A 21,601-nucleotide genomic window follows, 5' to 3' on the forward strand; every position below is an offset into this window, starting at 1 on the left:
CCTATAAAACTCACTTTCAAGTGCTAATTTAGCTAGCAACCAACTCATGCTACAACTTCTTCCACTTCAGCCTCAAAGCCGAATTTCTAAAACCAGGGCGAATTTCGCTCTGAAATACAAACACAGACGCTTCCATTTTTCGAGGCCTTCAAGAAAATAAACAACAAACAAAAACATTTCCCGTTTTCGCAACTCACCTAAAAGCAGCAATCTGTGAGTGGCCCTGTAGATCTGTTTGTCTTTCTGAAGCTGTTTCTCTATTTTCTTGTTTGCTTCCCGCTGCGCCTTCTCTTCGTTCCTCTGATCCTCGGTCTTGCTGTTGCCCAAGCAGCCCATCTTTCCCGCGAAAGAGGAGGTCCAGGGGAAATGCGACGGCAAAAATAATAGTAATAATAATAATAATAATAACAATAATAATAAACACGAACAAGCTTATTCTACTTGTGCTCGATCCACAAAATGACTCGACTTGCCGAGGACATATAGGCTACACATCTTTGAAGTGGTCGCAATGTAACCTATAGCCTTCCTCAATGACCATTTCAGCCATGACATTGATGTATGACTAACGAGTTCATTATGCGTGTTTTCATAGTTCTGGGTGAAAGGGTAAGAGGAGTTTTATTTATTTATAATATAAATATATGAGCGATCGACCACAAATGTTCGCTGAAATTCCCTCGGATTACAAGCGAATTCTTACGTCCTAAAGCAGCTTAATATCCATCCATTGATCACTCGAGGCCTCCACCCTCAACTTTCCAACGAAGAGCCGAAGAAACGACGAGCTCATGTCACGAAACGGTTTTACCCAAGCTACTGGCTGGAAAAAACAACTCGTATCGATTTCTTGGACCGCACTGAAACACATACACACGGGTCCTGTTTGATTTGAACCATTTCAGCACAACAAGGCCCTCGTTTCCTACTTGTAGCCCTGATCCACGCAGAGGTAGCCGTGTATCAGAGCTAGCTGGCTAGCAAGACCAGCGAGAATTATTTTCGCTACAACTATGTCTTTTCTCGTGCTGTTCGTTTCCCAGCCAGAACCGAAAATCTCAAAACATGTCCCGGGTTTTTGTAACAGAAGGCGTAAATCCGTGTATTCGCGTTTGTCTAGGAACTAATTCAATTTTTCCTCGTTTCGCCCGTTTCTGTGATGGCTGCTGCTGCCCCCTCCCCTTCAATCCAAGGGGCCTTCGTTAGTTTAGCTTCTCCTGAGATTCAGCGTAATGTCCGTCCTTTCGCGTCGAAGCTCCTTCAACTGAACAAAAACAAGCCCAAAACAGTGGCGGTCACAATCCCAACACACTAAAACGACCAAACGAGAGAAATTTATCGGCTTTTCCACATATCTCGCGGCTGTTTAACCTCGGCGCTGACAGCCTCAGCTTCGGGTTCAGCGTTCCGAGCTGCACCTCTCTCGCGCACGTGCAGAAGGCCGGTGAGAGCGAGCCGCGCGCGCTCACATTCCTCCACGTTGTTTGCGCGAGTCCCTCGGCGAACTGCTGGATGTGTGCGGGCGGCCCATCAAAGGCTTGATATTTTTTCTTTTAAACGTTAATTCTTCCACCTTCTGTCTCTGTCCGAGAGCAGGGCATAGCAATCTTAGCCAGAATTGAAGAGGTGGGGTGGGGCAAATAGGCTCTCACGGAACCCTGGGAACGGAGCTGATCACATGACCCTCCGGAACGTCAGCGTCGCTGAAATCGCACGGAAGAAGAAGAAGCACGAGCGCCCTCTCTGTCCGCGAGACAGCAGGGCGAACGCGAGCCCGGCTTCCTTCACACGCTCCCCGGATGCTCCCATTTCCCATTTGCTAAATCGTAATGACGAAAACCGCGTTTTGGTACACTGCCCTCGAGATGAAGAATGTAGGGGGCGGGAGTGAATGGTGTCCTTAACTTCGCACTAGCGACCATGAAGTCCCTCGTTTCTCTTCAGCGCGTGTAGCGCCCTCTATTGTCGCTTAAGAGCGTGCACGGTCCAGCGTGTTTCTTAGGGTGTGTCTCGATTAATTCCCTAGTTCAGTAATCAGGGAGTCGGGTATTTTAAGGGCTGTCTCAACTGCAAAATCCTTCCAGTGTTCTGGAACATTCGTCCGTAAAACAAAACCCACCAATGCACCGAAAAAAACAGGGAAAATCGATGTTGACGATGAACCTTTACTGGAAATGACATCATGTTTTCTGAAGCCTCTCAGCTCGAAAAAAAGGGGGGGCCTGGGCAATGGGAGCTGTAGCCCTGAATATTTTTTCTTTAGCCCAGAGTAATTCCCCACTTGGAGCAGTTTGTCACTATGTAACTGAATGTCAGTAAAATAATTTTTTGTAATCTTCAGTGAACTGAGGCGAAACCAATCAGACAGCGTTGACAGCGGAAACACCTGGAAATACTATCGTCTTATTGGCTGACAGGTCTCAGTTCTGCCAAACGCTAGCTCACACAGTCAGTTAGTGTGAGGGAAAAAATGGATATACACCTTTTTTTATTATTATTTATTTATTTGTATTTTTTTTTTTTTTTTTTTTACAAGTAAATGATTTGAAAATGAAACATTAACATCCTCTCATGCTGAGCAGGAAAACAAGGTGTGTAAATGTCTACATGAGTTCTAACTTACGTGAACATAGCATAGATATGTACAGAGCATAAGGACAGATAACTCTCTGCATGGCATTATATGAGCTAAACCCATACAATGATAGATTAGTTGTGCCTCCTATTGGCTAGCGACACCAAACTAGCCTAGTCTTGTGTTAGATGACCAAAAAGTTTTATATTTTATCGGTCTGGTAGTCCTGTAAACAGTGATAACACTCGAGGCAAGTTTTATGATAAATCTAACTTTTAGTCCAATTTTCACTTTTTTTTTTAACAATTAGCCAAGAAATGCAAGAAAAATAATGCATATAAACAGTTTATTTAGAAATACGTCTTAAAAAGTTTTTTGATGGAGAAGAATCTGCGCTCAGCCCCGGATGATTAACAGTCTAGCTGACGCCCCCTGGTACGTAGTTTCAGCAAATGTAAGTAGCTTATTATCATTGTTGTAGCCCTCAAATGATTGCTTATGTTAGTGATTTTTAACTTTATTTGATGTTCGGTTTGTTTGAGTCTAACAACTTTAAGAGTTTAATGATTTTAAAAATCAACTAGCTAGCCTACGATCCCACTTGACGTACCATGACAGAGATGTATGTGATTAAGCAAACAAATTTATATGACATATAAAACTTAAATGTTTTAAATTTTTTCATTTTTGGTGATGTTTTACAATGCGACTATGTAGTCATGTCGCCGGAAAATGAGTTATCGGTGTCCCAATGTGTGGTGAGCCAGGGCTCTTACCCTCATGTAATTTGTATACACGATATACTGATTCACGAGCAACGGAGCTAATCGAGACACATTCAACAATCTATACAAACATTTTTGTTTAGGATGTAGTTAAGTTCGTTTTACATGTTACATTCTAGGCCTAGCACTAATTTAGCACTGTAGCACTTGAACAGAAGCATTAGTCATCGTTGCTACTTCCTTCCAAGCTTTATTTTTCTTAATTTCTCTATACACATTTAATGAGGTCATATATGACAGGCTAAGATGAAACTATAGTTATATGTTTTCTTCCATTTTTGCATGTCAAACAGTAAATGGGAACTAACTGCAGATAGGAACTAAAGTTGAGAGTGGGGAAATGAAGAAACATTGGACCACAATTGTATGAGGAATAATTCAAGCCAGTCGTGTAGAGTTGTCTTTTTTTTACTGCATTGAGAGTTGCTTTATCCTAGTCAGGGTCGCTGTGGTTTAAACCACTGTTTTGTTTATCTTTTGGAACCAGAAATAAGTTCATTAGAAAATAGTAATGATGGCAAGACAAAGCTTCATCAAGAGTAGAAGCTTTCCGAGCTTTCTCAAGGCTTCACGTGCAAACTAGAGGCCTCTAGTGGTCAAAAAATAAACCCCTAGGCCTATGTTCTGTAAACAGTGTGTTTAGAATCTGGACCAGTAATAGACAAAAAGAAATAAACGGCTGATGTAAGCCATCTCAAATACAGGAATTCTTGAAAGTGTATTATTTCTTTCTTTCTTTTTCCTTCACATATATATATATATATATATATATATATATATATATATATATATATATATATATATATATACACAGAGAGATAGAGAGAGAGATCTTTCTGTATGTTTATAGTGCTTATAATGCTATTAGCTCCTAAGTTGTTTTGCTTTTATAGACTAGTGACATAATCATGTTTATAATATTGTCAGATTGACAAAAGTTAGTGTGCTTAATTAGAGAATGACAGTGTTTCTTTAAATGAGCTGTGGATGGAGCTTTGAGAATGAATATGCTTGTACGTGGTCAGAGTATGGAATACTCAAAACCACCCACCAAAACTGGAACAATTCTTAAAGCAATCCCTAAACCAGGCTTCAAGTCATTGTTAATGATGTCATTAGAGGAAAACAGTGACACAGACAGTGATCTACCTATTCAAAAAGACAATTTGAAGTTCTGGTACCCAGCATAACATGACTAGAAAATTAAAATTTGTTGTCATTTTGTTTGTTGTTAAATGTGTGGTGCTGTGGTGGACAGTAGGTGAACTTTTCCGTTCTTTCAGTTAACTTGGCAAAGTGATATGGAACTGTAATCCGGTCAAGACCTGACTGGAACTACTTATGCTGTGCATTTACTGAAAAACAATTGCACTCCTCAGAACGTCTGCCAGCCAATCAGAATCAAGAATTCAACAGCTCTGTGGTATAAATGTTTATAGCTGCTATAACATAAGTGATAACAGGAACTGACCTATCTCATGGATGTTCCACAACATTAAATGTATCTGTAAATATTTAAATAGTATAATGTGTTTTTCATTAAAAATTAACAATTGTAATTGCCAATCACTGTGGTATAAGTGGAAAAAACACTTTGGGACACAAATTTATTGTAAAATAATGCACTTTGTTGGTAACATATCTCATCACACTGGTGAGGATTATTTTCCTCTAACATCACACCCCATCATGTCTTGTAAAGTACACAGTGATGGTGGAAATAAAGGCCAGACTAATTTAGAAATTCTTGTTATCTTCATCACTCTAAAACCACTAATTATAGGCATCTTATACCCATACAGATTTCACTGTGGAAAGCTGTACTTAGATTGTACAATTGTTGCACAAGATAAACATGAGTTTCCTGTCATCAGCGTTCTTTTTTCTACGTTGTGGCTAAATTACAATTGAGGTCAGGGCTCTGTGCAGGTGTTACACCTAGGGTTGGAGCTGATAACAAAAAGCTGTTACTGTGAGGTGTGAAATATGGGTGAAAATTGCACAAATGATCTTTTTATGAGATATACATAGTGTAGAAAAAAAACATTTTCAGTCACTGCTATTGCTTCAGGCCAGCCCAGGCCAAAATAACAAACACAGAAAAGTAACTTGTAAAAGGAAGCTGTCTTACCTGTACAAAAAATAAAAAGATGTTAAACAAATGCCATTTGACTTCCCTTTTCTCCCTGACTAACCATAAACACAGACAAAATGCCCACACCCAACAAAAAATGGCAGCCAAACTCTACACCTGATAACTTGGATAACATACAAGCAAATATTTACAAGAACAATAATATGTACACAAAATGAACTATATACAATTTATAAGCAAACCCAAAAGGCACAGGCAAATCTCAAAATGTACAATCACAATTAACTAGTAGCACAAAAGCTGATGAGTTGAAACTGTTGATGCTTTTAGTAGTCATGAAGAGATGACAGAGAATAACAAGCCACAGGAAAAAAGTGGTGGTCTGGAACACAAGGTTTGACTGGGAATGGACTACAACTGGAAAAAACGGTCTAGGAGTGACTAGGAATGTCTAAAAGACTGCATAATTGCATTGCGTTGCATAGCTGATTTTAGAATTAATTATCCTGCTAGTTACATGACTATGGATCAACTGAAGGCTTTAAACATTTAACTAAATTCTATTATATATTCATGAATTTTGAGTTCACAAGTGTTAACTAGCTTATAGCTATACCAGAATTAATTGCAGTGTCCAGCACTCCAGCATTACAGTGCATCCGGAAAGTATTCACAGCAGTTCACTTTTCCCACATTTTGTTATGTTACAGCCTTATTCTAAAATGGATTAAATTCATTATTTCCCTCAAAATTCTACAAACAATACCCCATAATGACAACATGAAAGAAGTTTGTTTGAAATTTTGCAAATTTATTAAAAATAAAAAACAAAAAAAAGCACATTTATATAAGTATTCACAGCCTTTGCTGTTGGCACCAATTACAGCCTCAAGTCTTTTTGAGAATGATGCTACAAGCTTGGCACACCTATTTTTGGGCAGTTTCTCCCATTCTTCTTTGCAGGACCTCTCAAGCTCCATCAGGTTGGATGGGGAGTGTTGGTGCACAGCCATTTTCAGATCTCTCCAGAGATGTTCTATCGGGTTCAAGTCTGGGCTCTGGTTGGGCCACTCAAAGACATTCACAAAGTTGTCCTTTAGCCACTCCTTTGTTATTTTGGCTGTGTGCTTAAGGTCGTTGTCCTGTTGGAAGATGAACCTTCGCCCCAGTCTGAGGTCCAGAGTGCTCTGGAGCAGGTTTTCATCAAGAATGTCTCTGTACATTGCTGCATTCATCTTTTCCTCGATCCTGACTAGTGCTGGCCCAAATTTTGCCTATTACCTGAAGATACTTAACATAGAAACAGATACTCACATATTCAATTGGAGAAAGAAAAATAAGACACCAGCCGTGAGTGAGAAGAAGCAAGGGTCCAGGTTTATTCGTTCCATTCCACCACACAAGATCCACACAGTTTGAGACGCCCCAAAATATGATCTAAAAAACCAGTGCTGTAGCTCTTCTATTTATATGGTTTTCTTAGGGTCAGGATGACCCAGACACCAATATGTTTAGAGTTAGCTGTCCCAGAACACCATTACCTATGTTAACCCTTATCTTGCAGGTGCAGCTTGGCTCCAAAATATATTTGTTTTGTTTCACTCTTTAACAATAACCTGACCTTGTCTGTGTCACTGTGACTGGATTTTCGTCGAGAACGGACGAAACAAACACACCATCTCAACATTTTTCAAACACACCATCTCAACATTATGAGTAAATTTTATGTTTGTTCATGGCATACAGAAAAAACAGAGTTTTTCATGAAACAGAATATGAAACAGATTAATTTCTGTTTTCAGCTTACACACCAGGCCTCTGTGTGTGTGTGTGTGTGTGTGTGTGTGTGTGTGTGTGTGTGTGTGTGTGTGTGTGTGTGTGTGTGTGTCTTAGGTGAACATCTGTTCATACAGTCCACCAGCCCAGTGAATTCTCAATAAGATTACATATTACTCATACTAGGTCTCCCTCGTGTTTATTTCATGTATATTTTATATACAACACTAGTCTCCCAGTTCCTGTCCCTGAAAAACATCCCCACAGCATGATACTTCCACCACCATGCTTCACTGTCAGGATGGTATTGGCTAGGTGATGAGTGGTGCCTGGTTTCCTCCAGACATGACGCTTGCCATTCAGGCCAAAGAGTTCAATCTTTGGTCTGAGAGTCCTTCAGGTGCCTTTTGGCAAACTCCAGGCGGGCTATCATGTGCCTTTTACTGAGGAGTGGCTTCCATCTGGCCACTCTACCATTCAGGCCTGATTGATGGAGTTCTGCAGAGATGGTTGTTCTTCTGGAAGGTTCTCCTCTCTCCACAGAGACATGCTGGAGCTCTGACAGAGTGTCAGAGTTATTGGTCACCTCCACGACTAAGGCCCTTCTCCCACGATCGCCCAATTTGGCTGGGCGGCCAGCTCTAGGAAGAGTCCTGGTGGTTCCAAACTACTTCCATTTATGGCTGATGGAGACCACTGTGCTCATTGGGACCTTCAATGCTGCAGAAATGTTTCTGTACCCTTCCCCAGATCTGTGCCTCGATACAATCCTGTCTTGGAGGTCTACAGACAATTCCTTGGACTTTATGGCTTGGTTTGTGCTCTGACATGCATTGTTAGCTGTGGGACCTTATATAGACGGGTGTGTGACTTTCCAAATCATGTCCAATCAACTGAATTTACCACAGGTGGACTCCAGTCAAGTTGTAGAAACATCTCAAGGATGAACAGTGGAAACAGGATGCACCTGAGCTCAATTTTGAGTGTCATGGCAAAGGCTGTCAATACTTATGTAAATGTGCTTTTTTTGTTTTTTATTTTTAATAAATTTGTAAAGATTTCAAACAAACTTCTTTCATGTTGTCATTATGGGGTATTGTTTGTAGAATTTTGAGGAAAATAATGAATTTAATCCATTTTGGAATAAGGCTGTAACATAACAAAATGTGGGAAAAGTGAAGCGCTGTGAATACTTTCCGGATGCACTGTATATGTTGTGTAAAACTGACTGTTATGTATTATTATTATTATAATGTGTTGCGAGTTCAAATATGTTTGTGATGCCACCATACGCTTTTGCTTTCCTAGTTAATTAATTCACAAATGAATATATACCACCAGGGGAGTTGCTAGGATCTCCAAGCATCAGGGGTTTAGCCCAGGCCTCATCTATAAGAGCTCCAGGGGCATCTTCCCCAGGAGAGATTTTTACAAATTATTTTGGCAACTAAATGCACCATTGTTTTAAAGAGATTGAAAATGGTACATTTAGTTATTGAATAAAAAAAATAAAATAGTCTCCTGTGGTAAATGCCCCTGAAGTCAGTTACAGTTGAGGTCACGGCTAAATGCCTGATGTCTTCAGATGAATATTTTGTACAATCCCAATTTCAAAATTTTTTATTCTAGCCAGGGTCGCTTTTGCAAATCTCATAAACCCATATCTTATTCACAATAGAACATAGAAAACATATCAAATGTTTAAACTGAGGAAATGTACAATTTTAATGAAAAAAATTGATGACTTTAAATTTAATGGCCGCAACACGTCTCAAAAAAGTTGGGCAACAAAAGGCTGGAAAAGTAAGGGTTACTAAAAAGGAACAGCTGGAGGTACATTTTGTAACTAATTAGGTTAATTGGCAACAGGTCAGTAACAAGATTGGGTATAAAAAGATATCATAGATTGGCAGAGTCTCTCAGAAGTAAAGATGGGATGGAATCTGGATGGAAGCATATGTTGCTCTAAAACCTGTATATACCATTCAGCATTGATGGTGCCTTTTTAGATATGTAAGCTGCCCATTCCCTAGGCACTAATGCACCCCCATACCATCAGAGATGCAGGCTTTTGAACTGAGCGCTGATAAAAAAAATTTTTAAAAAAAAAGCCAGATGGTCCCTCTCCTCTTTAGTTTAGAGGACGCAGTGTCCATAGTCTCCAAAAAGAATTTCACATTTTGATTCACCTGACCACAGAACAGTTTTCTGCACTTTGCTTCAGTCCATTTTAAATTAGCTTTGGCCCAGAGATGATGGCATTTCTGGATCATGTTCACATGGCTTCTTCTTGATAGAGCTTTAAACAGCATTTGTGGATGGCATGGCAAACTGTGTTCACAGACAATGAGTTCTGGAGATGTTTCTGAACACATGCAATGATTTCCATTACAGAATCATGCCTGTTTTAAATGCAGTGCCATCCGACGGCCTGAAAATCACGGGCATGCAATATTGATTTTCACCTTTGTCCCCTGCGCACAGAGATTTCTCCAAATTCTCTGAATCTTTTGATGAGATATTCATAGTCTTTGCAATTTCACGTTGAGGAACATTATTCTGAAATTGTGCCACAAATTGTTTTTCGCAGATTGGCGAACCTCTTCCCATCTTTATTTCTGAAAGACTCTGCCTCTCTGAGATACTATATTTATACCCAGTCATGGTGCTGACCTGTTGCCAATTTAACTCCAGCTGTTTCTTTTTAGTAACACTTAATTTTCCAACATTTTGTTGCCCCATCCCAACTTTTCTGAGACGTTTTGCAGCCATCAAATTAAAAATCACTCTTTTTCTTAAATTGGTGCATTTATTCAGTTTAAACATTTGATATGTTTTCGATGTTCTATCATGAATAACATATGGGTCTATGAGATTTGCAAGTCATTGCATTCTGTTTTTATTTACATTTTACATAGCGTCCCAACTTTTTTACAATTGTGGTTGTAATACTTTTGACAATTGGATTTATTTTTTCAAAGACTGCTTACTCTGATCACAGTTTTATGTTTGCATATCAGTTGGTGCTAGAAAGTAATGACTGCCTCATTGTCTCAGTATTTAGAGGAGATAAATTGATGTTTAGACAGACTACTGCCACGATCTCACACTGTATAAATAACTGAAAAAAAAGTCATTTTCTAATGTGTTTACCTTTTTGAATTAGCTGAAGTTTCATGCAATTTTTTCTGTTTCACATTAACTTTCTCCTTGGCACTGCTGTTGGGTGTAAAAAAAAAAGAAAAAGAAAAAAAAAAAAAGAGTAATCTACAGGTTTAGGAAATCAATATCATAGGACCCTGGGACAAGATTAGTGTCTATTGGTTTTTTGTCTGGTGGAAAAGTAGGTTCAGTAAACTGCTGATTCAGTGATCACCAAGGTTGTTGTTGTTTTTTTTTAAGTCATCTTGCCCAGCACCATGAGAAAGGAAAAAAAATATATCTGTCTTTCATTTACTTCTAGGACTAGGACTACTCCTGTGCTTTGGATGATTGTCTTGCTGCATAATCCAGTTGCGCTTGAGCTTCAATTTACGGACTAAAGACATTTACCTTTAGGATTTTCTGGTAGGGAGCAGAATTCATGTTTCCATCAATTATTGCAAGTTGCCCAGGCCCTGAAGCAGCAAAGCTGCTGATGTTCTTTTTTTATGGAATTCTGTGTTTATGCCAGATGTAACTGGACCCTTGTCTTCCAAATCATTCCACAGAACATTCTCCCAAAAGGTTTGAGGATCTTCAAGGTGTGTTTTGGCAAAATTCAGACAACCCTTAATGTTCTTCTGGGTTAGCAGTGATTTTCACCTCATCTCTATTCCATGGATGCCATTTTTGCCCAGTGTCTTTCTGATAGAGGAGTCATGAACAGTGACCTTTATTGATACAAGAGAGGCCTGTAGGTTATCCTTGGCTCTTTTGTGACTTGCTGGATGAGTAATTACTGTGCTCTTGGAGGAATTTCTGGGAAGGTTTACTACTGTGCTGAGTTTTTCCATTTGGAGATAACGGCTCTCACTGTGGTCCTTCGGAGACCCAGAGACTTTGAAATAGCTTTGTAACCATTTCCAGACTGATGTATTTCAATCACCTTCTTCCTCATCATTTCTGGAATTTCCTTTATTTTTGGCATAGTGAGTTCTGGGTAAGACCTTTTAACTAGGGATGCACCGAATGTTCGGCAACACCGAAAATGCTTTTTTTGCTATTTTCGGCCGAATAATTTCAGTTGTGAAAATAAGTGAAAATGCTGAATAAATTTGACCGAACAATGGCGTGTTTGATGACTCAACCAAATAGCGTAGCAAGCAGAGTGAGACGCGCGAATGTCACGACCTCGATGAGGGGCACGCACATCCACGAGCTCCGTGCTCTTCGGATGTTTACTTTTTTGTTTCTGTTCCGGAGTATTCTGTCACGTCGCGAGATATAAAGGAGTAGAGTACGGAAGAAGGTAAAGACGTATTTATTTAACGGCAGGCAGACAAATTCAAATCGTAATCCAAAAAACGTAGTCAAGACAGGCAAAGGCATAAACGGAGCAAAGCAGGAATCAAAGTCGCGGTCACAGAAATCAGGATCACAACACAGAACAAGAAACATGAACTAGTACTATGAACTGGGAGTGGAAAAACCAGCAGGGACTAAATGAACTAATCTATAGTTTAAACTAACTAAATCCATCAAGGAACATAACTAACAACATATCTAACTATACTATATCTACTATAATACTCCGCGAGGTGTACAGGGACGCGAGCGGTATATATCCCCAATATAATCAGCCGTATAGAACCGAATAGAACCATTTTTTGCACTCTTGTCTATGCACTTTTTAAAGCACTTTTTTGTTGTAGGCTACAGAGTGTTACATTCTTTCAGCAGTCAGTTATAGACCTATCAAAGGCTATTCAATGGGGGCTCAAAGATGACCACATCAAAATATTTTTATTTTACTCATTTATTTATTTAAAGTTATATTGTGCCTTGTTGGTAGCCTATGCCTGCTGGAATTAAAAAAAAATGTTCAGTGTTAAATATTTTGAAATTGTAGTTTTTGTAATTTATTTTTTTCTTTGAAAAGCAAGACAAAATAGTAAAAAGCACATTTTGACTATTTAATTTATGCAATGGTGAAAAAAAGGCAAAATAAATGGAAAAAAAAAATTTTAAAAAGAAAAAAAAACCTGTTCGGTTTCGGATAAGTTTTTCATTATATTCGGTTTCGGCCAAGTTTTTCATTATATTCGGTTACGGCCAATAATTTTCATTTCGGTGCATCCCTACTTTTAACCAACTTCATTCTGTTGAAAAAGTTCTATTTAGGTGTTGATTCGATTGAACATAGCTGGCAGTATTCAGGCCTGGTTGCGTCTACTCCAGCTGAACCCCATTATGAATGCAGTTTCATAGATTTGTGGAATTAGTAACTATGGGGACAAGTACATTTTCACACAGACTGGTATTGGATAACTTTTTTGCTTCAATAAAAAAAAACTGTACTTTGTGTTTACTCAGGTTGCCTTTGTTTTATCTTAGATTTCATTTAATTTCTGAAACAATTTAGTATGATATATACACAAAACCAGAAGAAATACTTTTTCACAGCACTGTATGGTGTATGTTTAAATGCTTTTTGGTGGTGTGACACACCTAACATCAGATGATGCACTTCAACCCACAACAACAAATTAACTTTTCCATTCACTAATATGGGAATGGGTGGAGTTAAAATGTACTAAAGCCAGTCACTAGAGGGCCTCAGAGACCTTATGGCTTTACTTGTAAAACCCCTGTTAAAAAGTTCACCATATATTCAGTATAGCATTGCTGTATAGTGAATTTCAGCTATAATGGGTGCAATTCACCCTGGTGGAAGTGTGCTAATCAGCCATGCAGAACCTGCCTGGGTCCCTAAGTGTTGTCTCTCGAGGTCAGGCATTCCAATTCAAAGTCCAATTCTTTTGGAATAAACACATAGACTTACTGTCTCCTCTGAGCACTTTTCAGGGTAGTCCTAGGGTAAGTCCTGCTAGCAGGACAGTTGGCAGATTATCCAGGTGAGTAACTGTTCAACTGTATAACTGTAATTCTATGAACCCTGTATAACCACCATAAATAACTAGCATAATTGTCACATTATCATCCTTGGGCTTACTGAGCTAATTAATTAACAGTTAAATAGTGAGTTAAAATATACAGACTAGGTCTGAATACTGAACCTCCAGCAATGCATTTTGCATTCCCTTAACCAAAGGTGCCCAAACTTTTTCCTATGAAGGGCCAAAAATCAAACTTGATTGAGGGCCGTGGGCCGAAAGTTAACGCTGCATTATACCAAACTGTATTATATAAAAATTAAAGTTGCCATGGTTCTCCTCATTTATGATTTCATAATACTTACAAATAATTAAATAAATAGGAAACAGTCTGTAATCTGCTTAACTAAAGCAGTTTTATTTTCAGAGTTTATAGTTCAATTAAATTTATTGTATAATGAAAACATAGAAACAATCCCATTTATAGTACAACATGTTCAATGCCTAATACAACTATTCAAGCTATAAGCAATACAGCCATATTCCTGCAATATCAATGACCTCTAATGAGAGATATGAAGCTGGTCCTTATTTTTCAAATGTTTTTCGAAATTGGGCTGCAGCTGACTTACTGACAAAGTCAGGATATTATGTAGGTGAGAGTCAGTTAGTTTGCTTCTCAGTTTACACTTGTTAAAGTTCATCAGACTGAAAGTCTGCTCACAGAGGTAGGTACTGCCAAACAGAGACAGCATCACTTGTGTCTGTTTGCACATCTTTGGGTACCTGTTTGCTGGGACACATTTGTAGAAGTCTGTCAAGGGAAGGGACCTGAACTTGTGTTTGAGTTCTGAATCACACTGAAGCTCAATTAGTTCCATCTGAAGATCAACACTGACTGTGTCCACACTGATGGTGAAGGGTTCAGCAAACAACTCAGTCATTAGCATTGTGTCTGAATTCCTCAAAGCGACTGTCAAACTCCTGTATAAGGTTGCTGAGAATAGCATCATACTCGGGTACTTTCTCTTTCATCATGGCTGCCTCTCTAAAACAGGGAAAATGGGCTAAATTTCCTGGATGTGGGGATGAGAGAGAGGAACAGTGTGAGACTGGGAGTGAAAGAAGAGAAAAGCAGGCATGTAAAAACAGAGGGAGGCAAATAGAATAAATAACTGACAAAACAAGGAAATTAATCCCTGATAATTTAAGAGAACTTTGACACAAATTTTACCGGCTTGATTAACAAAAAATACCAAAGCTGACACCACTGGATATAAATGCAAACTAAATATAAGTATTAAGAATAATAATAACTGCACATAAAACTATTGTGAATATTATAATTGTGAATGTTACCTGCCGAGAGATGTCTTCTGAGCAGCAGTAGTTTTTGTTCGAAGGCTGTGACATGATCAAAAAGCTGGATGATAATCTGGTCTTTTCCCTGGAGCTGAACATTTAAAACACTGAGCAGCTCTGTGACGTCCACCAGGAAAGCCAGGCCAGAAAGCCATTTCTTATCCATGGGCACTTGAAAACTATCAATCTTGCTTTCCTGAAAAGCTCTGATCTCATCACGCAGATCAAAAAATCTCCTGAGAATTTTTCCTCGTTCTGCCATCTAACCTCCTGGTGGTACATCACATCACCATATTGCGCATCCATCTCATCCAACAGTACCTTGAACAGCCGGTGAGAGAGCACCTTGGAGCCTACATTATTCACAATTTTGATGACGTCACGCATCACATCCACAAGCCCAATGGATCTGGCACATAGCTGTTCTTGATGTAAAATACAGTGGCACTTTACTAATTTCCCCCCACATTCACTGACCTTCTGAGACACCAACGTAGCAAGGCCAGATTTCCTCCCTACCCTCGCAGGGGCTCCATCAGTTGTAATGCCAGCCATATTCTCAGTGCTCTCGTCGCAAGCTATTGAAAAGGCAGTTGCTTTTACCTTGATTTGCTCGCCGATGTCTTGGGCCATGTCCTCTATGCGTCTGGTAACAGTATTCCTTGACAAGCTGATTTGCGAGAACATACGTATCTGAGAAGGGCACACTGCTTCTGCAGCCACTGCAAGGTACTCTTTGATGAACTCTCCAGTAGCGAAGGCTCTTCCACTTTTAGCGTTTAGTTCGGAAATCTGATAGCTGGCCCGTGTGGCACTTTCTTGAACTGATGAAGGTCCTAGCAGCGTGCTCTGCTCAGATCGAAGTTTAGCAAGCAGCTCGTTAGCCTTCTGTTTTCGCGCCTCGCCGCTGTACTTTGAGAAAGCTGAAGAATGTTTTGTTTCATAATGACGACGGATACTGTACTCTTTCAAAACAGCAACTGACTGCTTGCAAACTAGACACGCTGCCTTTGAATAGATTTCAGTAAATTAAAAATCATCTTGCCAAACCTTTTTTTTAAATTTCTTTTTGTCTGTGTGCCACTGCCTGGATCTCTCCATTATCACCTGTTTGTTGACTGTCGCAAAGCATGCGGGCCTTGAAGTACGCATGTACATGAAATAAAAGTCAAATTCACTTATATTCTCTACATTTAATTTCAATTTACATTTTTTGTAGCTCAAAATAAATGTAAAAAAATGTTATGTTAAATTAGAAATGAAGATCAGCGTCAATGACATTTCCCCCCTACCCCCTTCTCACATATGGCATGGCGGGTCAAATCAAAAGTCACCGCTGGCCAACTTTGGCCCGCGGGCTCTAGTTTGGGCATCTCTGCTCTTAACCCTCCTCAACATGTAAACACTCAGCGGTATAACTGGTCACAGCATATAGGCTAATAAAAATGCATTTTTTTTTTCCTAATTAAAATGAAATTTTTTTAAATAAAAAGAACAATAAAAGGATAATATTATTCAGCAGTAAAGGTGAAATATATCTGGTTATCAATATATCATTAAGCTGTTGATGGATAGAATACATATGCTATAATATGCACAATTGTCAAAGGAAAATGCTAAACAACGCAAAAAATATACCCCAATAAAAGTTTCTTTGTATCATTAATGGTTTGAGTTTTCTGAAGGTGTGCTACTTTTCTCTGAAAAGAAAACTTTGTTGTCATGTTTCAGAGAGAATCTTTCAGGGACAAACTGAAGAACCCTTCATGGGGTTAGATTTCCATCTTTCTTTAGAGTTTTAAGCTGTAAAATGGGACAGTTAGAAATGAATAATATAAGTCGCTCTTAAATCAAGTAGTTTTAGTAAAGTTCAAAAACCTCAAAACATGCTAAGTACTAAGTAATCTAATAGCTTGCCAGCTGTGTCTACTATTCTATTCTTTTTGTTGTAACCCTAATTTTAACCCTAACCCTGTTTCCACTTATTGGATTTTAACCTGAATCATGCTGTCCCAAATTTGCAAACTGTTTTAAGTTTAACATACTCCATACTATGATGTTACATTAATTAAGTCATGTTATTTCTATCAAGCAGTTTCACTGCATGGGTTTAGTAACATACGTTTTTACTTTCACTATCAGGCCAGAAAATAAATGCTTCTAAGTTAAACTGAATTCACCTCATATGGCTCCTGTGGGACATGTCGGTTTGATCGTGCTTGTTGATTTGCTCAGTGAGATTATAAATACAAATTTCTTGTACACAGACAACATTATGTGTTGTTATGTGTTATCTCTTGTTTCTTTTCTGATTCCATAACTACAAAATATCTTAATGTCACTACTTCACTACAAACAGTTCTTCCTCCAAACATGTGCTATGGTTTGTGTTTCCTCTGAATTAGTTTCCAAAGCATTCACATGGTTGTTTGCTGAAATAAAGCTTCAGAAGTTATTGGTCATGGGTTTATGGCAGAATTAATCAAGCAACAAAACAGTGTTTCAGTGTTCAAGTGTTGTTTTTTTTACATGCACCTCTGAGTTTGGTATCAAGGGCAACATTATTCTACATTATCATGTTGCATAATAATATATATTTATGTAGAGTAGCAAAGAGCAGCATGTTTAAAAAATGAAGATCAGTATAATAGGATCTCATTCATGGCCATTAACATTTCTTGGAAATAGAAAATTTTTTGTTGCATAAGATTTTCTACACAAGTCATTTTTATCTCTAATATTGTATTGCAGGGATGCTCTGTGGCCAGCAGATGGTGACTCAGTCCAGCCTTCTAATCAGCTCTGCATTCAAGTGCTGTTTTAACACATGCAGGGGTGCGTCAATAGGCACTCAAGTCACACACCAGATATGAAAAGATGAAAATTCTGGAAGGTATCAATTCACATCATCAATACAACCCCTTCTCCACTGAATTTCATTAATTCATGACAAAAACACAATGTAACAATAAATCTAAATAAGCTATCACAGTGCCTGTGAACACGTTAGTAAAATGTGAATGACAATTCTACCAAAATGGTGGAACGATCCCATGTGATGTTGATTCCTAAACTTTGTTGGTGTCCCATATTTCTTTGGTGGTGGCTTCTGAATGATTGTTAGTTGTTTTGCTAGTTTCCTGAAATGGAAGCACCAGTGCTACTTAATAAAATTTAATTTTGATCCCTGCAAAATTAATTAAGCATTGCTTAAGTAGAAGTACACAAAATAGATAGATAAGTGTTTCACCTTTACTGTGTGTGATTCGAAGAAGACTTTATTTGTCATATATACATTACAGTGAAAATCCTTTTTCACATATCCCAGCTGGTGCCCCTGGAGCAGAGAGGGTTAAGGGCCTTGCTCAAGTGGCAGCACTGAGGCTTGAACCCCTGACCTTCTCATAAATAAGCCAGAGCCTTAACCACTGAGCCACCACTGTTGCTCAGTGCTGTAGGTTATGTGAAAGCAGGTGACTTCATAGAACCAAGCTCTGACAAATGAGGAACTATGCAGTAACTTTGGATTATAAAATTTTTTAAAAAGTGAATTAGGGCATAATTTGCTAAATTGCCAATGCAAATTCAGGTTGGACTATTAATGAATTCTTGAATATTGAAGTATTGAAATATTTGTAGCAGTATCTTTCCCAGTGACCAGTATGGAAACAGCTATGTGTGATAGCCAGCCAATGTTTAAAATGATTTGTCACATCCATCAGGGACACGTCTCCACCACACCACCAGAGGGCCTCCTCCACTAAATTCCTTTTTCCTTGGTTATCACACACTTCCTGTTTACTAAGGTTCAGTTCAAATTATGACAATGGTGACATTGCCATCTGCAAATAACAGAGATGTTACTGCTAGCCTCCTATACTAAATACATTTTAGTATAATAGATACTAGATATTAGTGACCCAATTGCCCTCATACTGTAGTACCTTCCTACCTGCAGTACCTCACACAACAAATGTTGAGGCACCCAATCATAGACCAATCATAGAACTACATCCTTACCACTCTGAAGATTTTTAACTACCATAGTAACTTCAGCCACAGAGAGGGACTAAAAAACACCAGACATTTCTGGCACGACCTACTGAAGGCAGGACATGTATACTGGGTTATGTAGTTCCTCTAACTGCTCCGTACATCACTCAACAGTATCCCCAGTAGAGGTCAATAATACCCTGCACTTGCTTAGTAGAGCATGTGCATAGTCTCATCTCCCCCTCTTAAGCCATCAAACAGTTTGCCAGAACGGCAAAAGTTATTTTCCATGGCCTCTCCAAACTCATTCCATGCCTGAGGTTTCGTTTCTGAAACTGTTTTTGGTGTACCCCTTTTGCCTCTCCTATATCTCTCAGTTGTATCAGGAGAGCCATGACAACCATGACAGGCACCATCAATAGACTTGAATATTGTCTATTCACACTCAGTGTCCCTGACCTCATTCAGTAAATGTCAGTGCCATCATTCCCAATATGATCATTGAAGTCTCCCAGGAGCAATATGGAAGAGTAACAAGTATTCTCTTAAACACCTACATCATCTACTCCATCTTCTGCAAGAAGTATAAATACTTTGATCTGCTATTTGGTATAGACACACATACAGTAGTCAGAGTTCTCCTTCTTGAGACTCAAGCTCTCCTGGAGGCAACCCTCTTGTCCACTGGGAAAAACTCCAACTGCTAGGCCTTCTGCCTAGGACTGTATCCCCATATCCTCCTGAGGCACCTCTCCTGTGGAATCTCCAATCTGGGAAAGAGACCTCCACAGATCAAACATTTTAGTACCAGAGCCCTTACTGTCTGTTTATGTAAGTTCAACTATATCTAGTGTATATATTTCCATCTTGCATACTGACAGGCTCTTTCTCTGCCAGTGAAATAGCCCTCTACATTCCCAAAGCCATTTTCTTTTCCAAGGGGTGGGTCCCTAGTAACCTTAATCTGGGGAGGCACTTAGAATTTTTTTGTCCTTTTTTTTTTTGATCATAGAATTTTTATTGAAAATTTACATTTTACATAACCCCCCACCCAACAACCCCAACAAACAACCACAGCCAAAACCAAAAGAAAGGGGGAAACAAAAATAAATAAATAAATAAATAAATAAATACAAACAACCAACCAAAGGGAAAAAAACACAAAAAAATAAATAAACAAACAAACAAACACAAACGAACAAACAAACACAAACGAACAAACAAACAAAAAAACTAACAAACATAAAAACCCAAAACAACAACAACTAAAAAATAAGGGGTAAGATGATCAGGAATTACAGTCCACCTCTCCTCAATCCACCACCAGGGTGCGTACATCATTGAAGTAGGTAATAAATTGTGCCCATTTTCCCAAAAATGAGTCACCCCTGCCTCTGATGTTGTACTTGATTTTTTCAAGTTTTAAAAAGAAGATTAAATCCTTAAGCCAGACTGATATAGAGGGGGGTTGTGGAGAGGTCCAAGACAACAGTATTCTGCGCCGAGCAAGTAACGATGCAAAGGCCACAACACTAGCTTCTTTATGGTTCAGAGGTTGACGCTGAGATGGAACACCAAAGATGGCAATTAAAGGACAGACATCTAATTTGATTTTAAGAACGTCGGACATAGTTTTGAAGAAAGAGTTCCAAAAGTTCTGCAATTTGGGACAAAGTATGACTGAGGTTATATGACTGAGGTTACAGGGCGAAAGTTTGCATTTTTCACACATGTCAGGAACATTGGGATATATTTTAGACAGTTTACTCCTAGAGAGGTGAGCTCTATGGACCACTTTAAATTGTATGAAACTAAGTCTAGCACATGACGTGGTGGTACGTATATTATCTAACGCTCTGCCCCAGTAATCATCCTCAAGCTCCAGGCCCAATTCCTCTTCCCAAGCACTAATGGTTTTGATATTGTAAGAATCGTCCTGTGACCAGATTGTTGCATATATCCGTGAAATAATGCCACCCTTATTAGGATTCAGCTTGAACACCTCTTTCCATGCAGACTTTGTAGGTAAGGAGGGAAAACCAGCGAATAGGGAGGAGACACAATGCCTAACTTGAAAGAAACGAAATAGGTGAGACAGAGGCAGGCTGAATGACGAGGATAATTCAGAAAAGTTTGCAAACACATTACTAATGAAAAGATCCTCAAAGCATTTCAGACCCTTCTTTTCCCACAAAGAGAATGTGGAATCCATAAAGGAGGGGGGAAAGAGGTGGCTATTACATATAGGTGCCATGGTTGAGGCCAAGAAAATTTTTAGAGAGGTACGTACTATTGGATTATCCATGTATTGTGAAAGGGCTATAGGAAGGGAGGAGAACACCATAGCAGGGAGGGAGGTTGAAGTACAAGACTTCGCTTCTAAGTGGCACCAGGGAAGAGAGGGGGCCTGCACCCAGAGCACGAGTTTCTGAATATTAGCCGCCCAATAATAATACATGAAATTGGGCAAGGAGAGGCCACCACTTAGTCGACTCCTCTGAAGTGAAAATTTGGAAACCCTGTTTTCAGTTTTCAGTTTTCCCTGCCCATACAAAAGAGGAGATTAATTGGTCTATATTCTCGAAGAAAGATTTGGGTAAAAACAAAGGGATGGACTGGAAAAGGTAGAGGAATTTTGGAAGAATGTTCATTTTTACTGTGTTTATTCTACCAAGAGGGGATAATGGTAGAGCTGCCCATCTTTGGAAGGCCAACTTAATGTATGAAATTAAGCGCGTAAAATTTGCCGCCATTAACGCAGAATAAGAACGGGTGACATTAACTCCGAGATATTTGAATTTTGAGTCCTCCAAATGAAAAGGTATTTCAGTCTGTTTTATTTTTTGGCCAGATTGGTTTATGGGTAAGCATTCACTCTTCTGTAGGTTCAGTTTATACCCAGAAAATTTCCCAAAGTCATTTAATATGCGTATTATCTCAGGACAAGATGCAATCGGATCTGTAACATAAAGTACTAAGT

General features: G+C 38.9%; 1 protein-coding gene across 3 annotated transcripts in view; it reads right to left on the reverse strand.

Moving 5' to 3' along the window:
- Positions 1–1,686, reverse strand: part of LOC108265241 (guanine nucleotide-binding protein G(s) subunit alpha) — a 41,002-nt gene extending 39,316 nt beyond the window's left edge. Inside the window, exons 1-2 of one of the 3 annotated variants that reach the window (XM_053680213.1) lie at positions 704–1,686; positions 198–336 (exon numbers count right to left, since the gene is read on the reverse strand). In XM_053680213.1, the coding sequence (XP_053536188.1) occupies positions 198–336 (139 nt within the window). In that variant the 5' untranslated portion in view covers positions 704–1,686. Of the gene's footprint in view, positions 1–197 lie in introns of all 3 variants that reach the window. The other 2 variants (XM_053680212.1, XM_053680214.1) reach the window with 2 other exon arrangements.
- Between the last annotated feature and the right edge of the window lie 19,915 nt (positions 1,687–21,601).

The sequence above is a fragment of the Ictalurus punctatus genome, chromosome 5 (assembly GCF_001660625.3).
Source record: "Ictalurus punctatus breed USDA103 chromosome 5, Coco_2.0, whole genome shotgun sequence".
In the NCBI taxonomy this organism is placed as follows: Eukaryota; Metazoa; Chordata; class Actinopteri; order Siluriformes; family Ictaluridae; genus Ictalurus; species Ictalurus punctatus.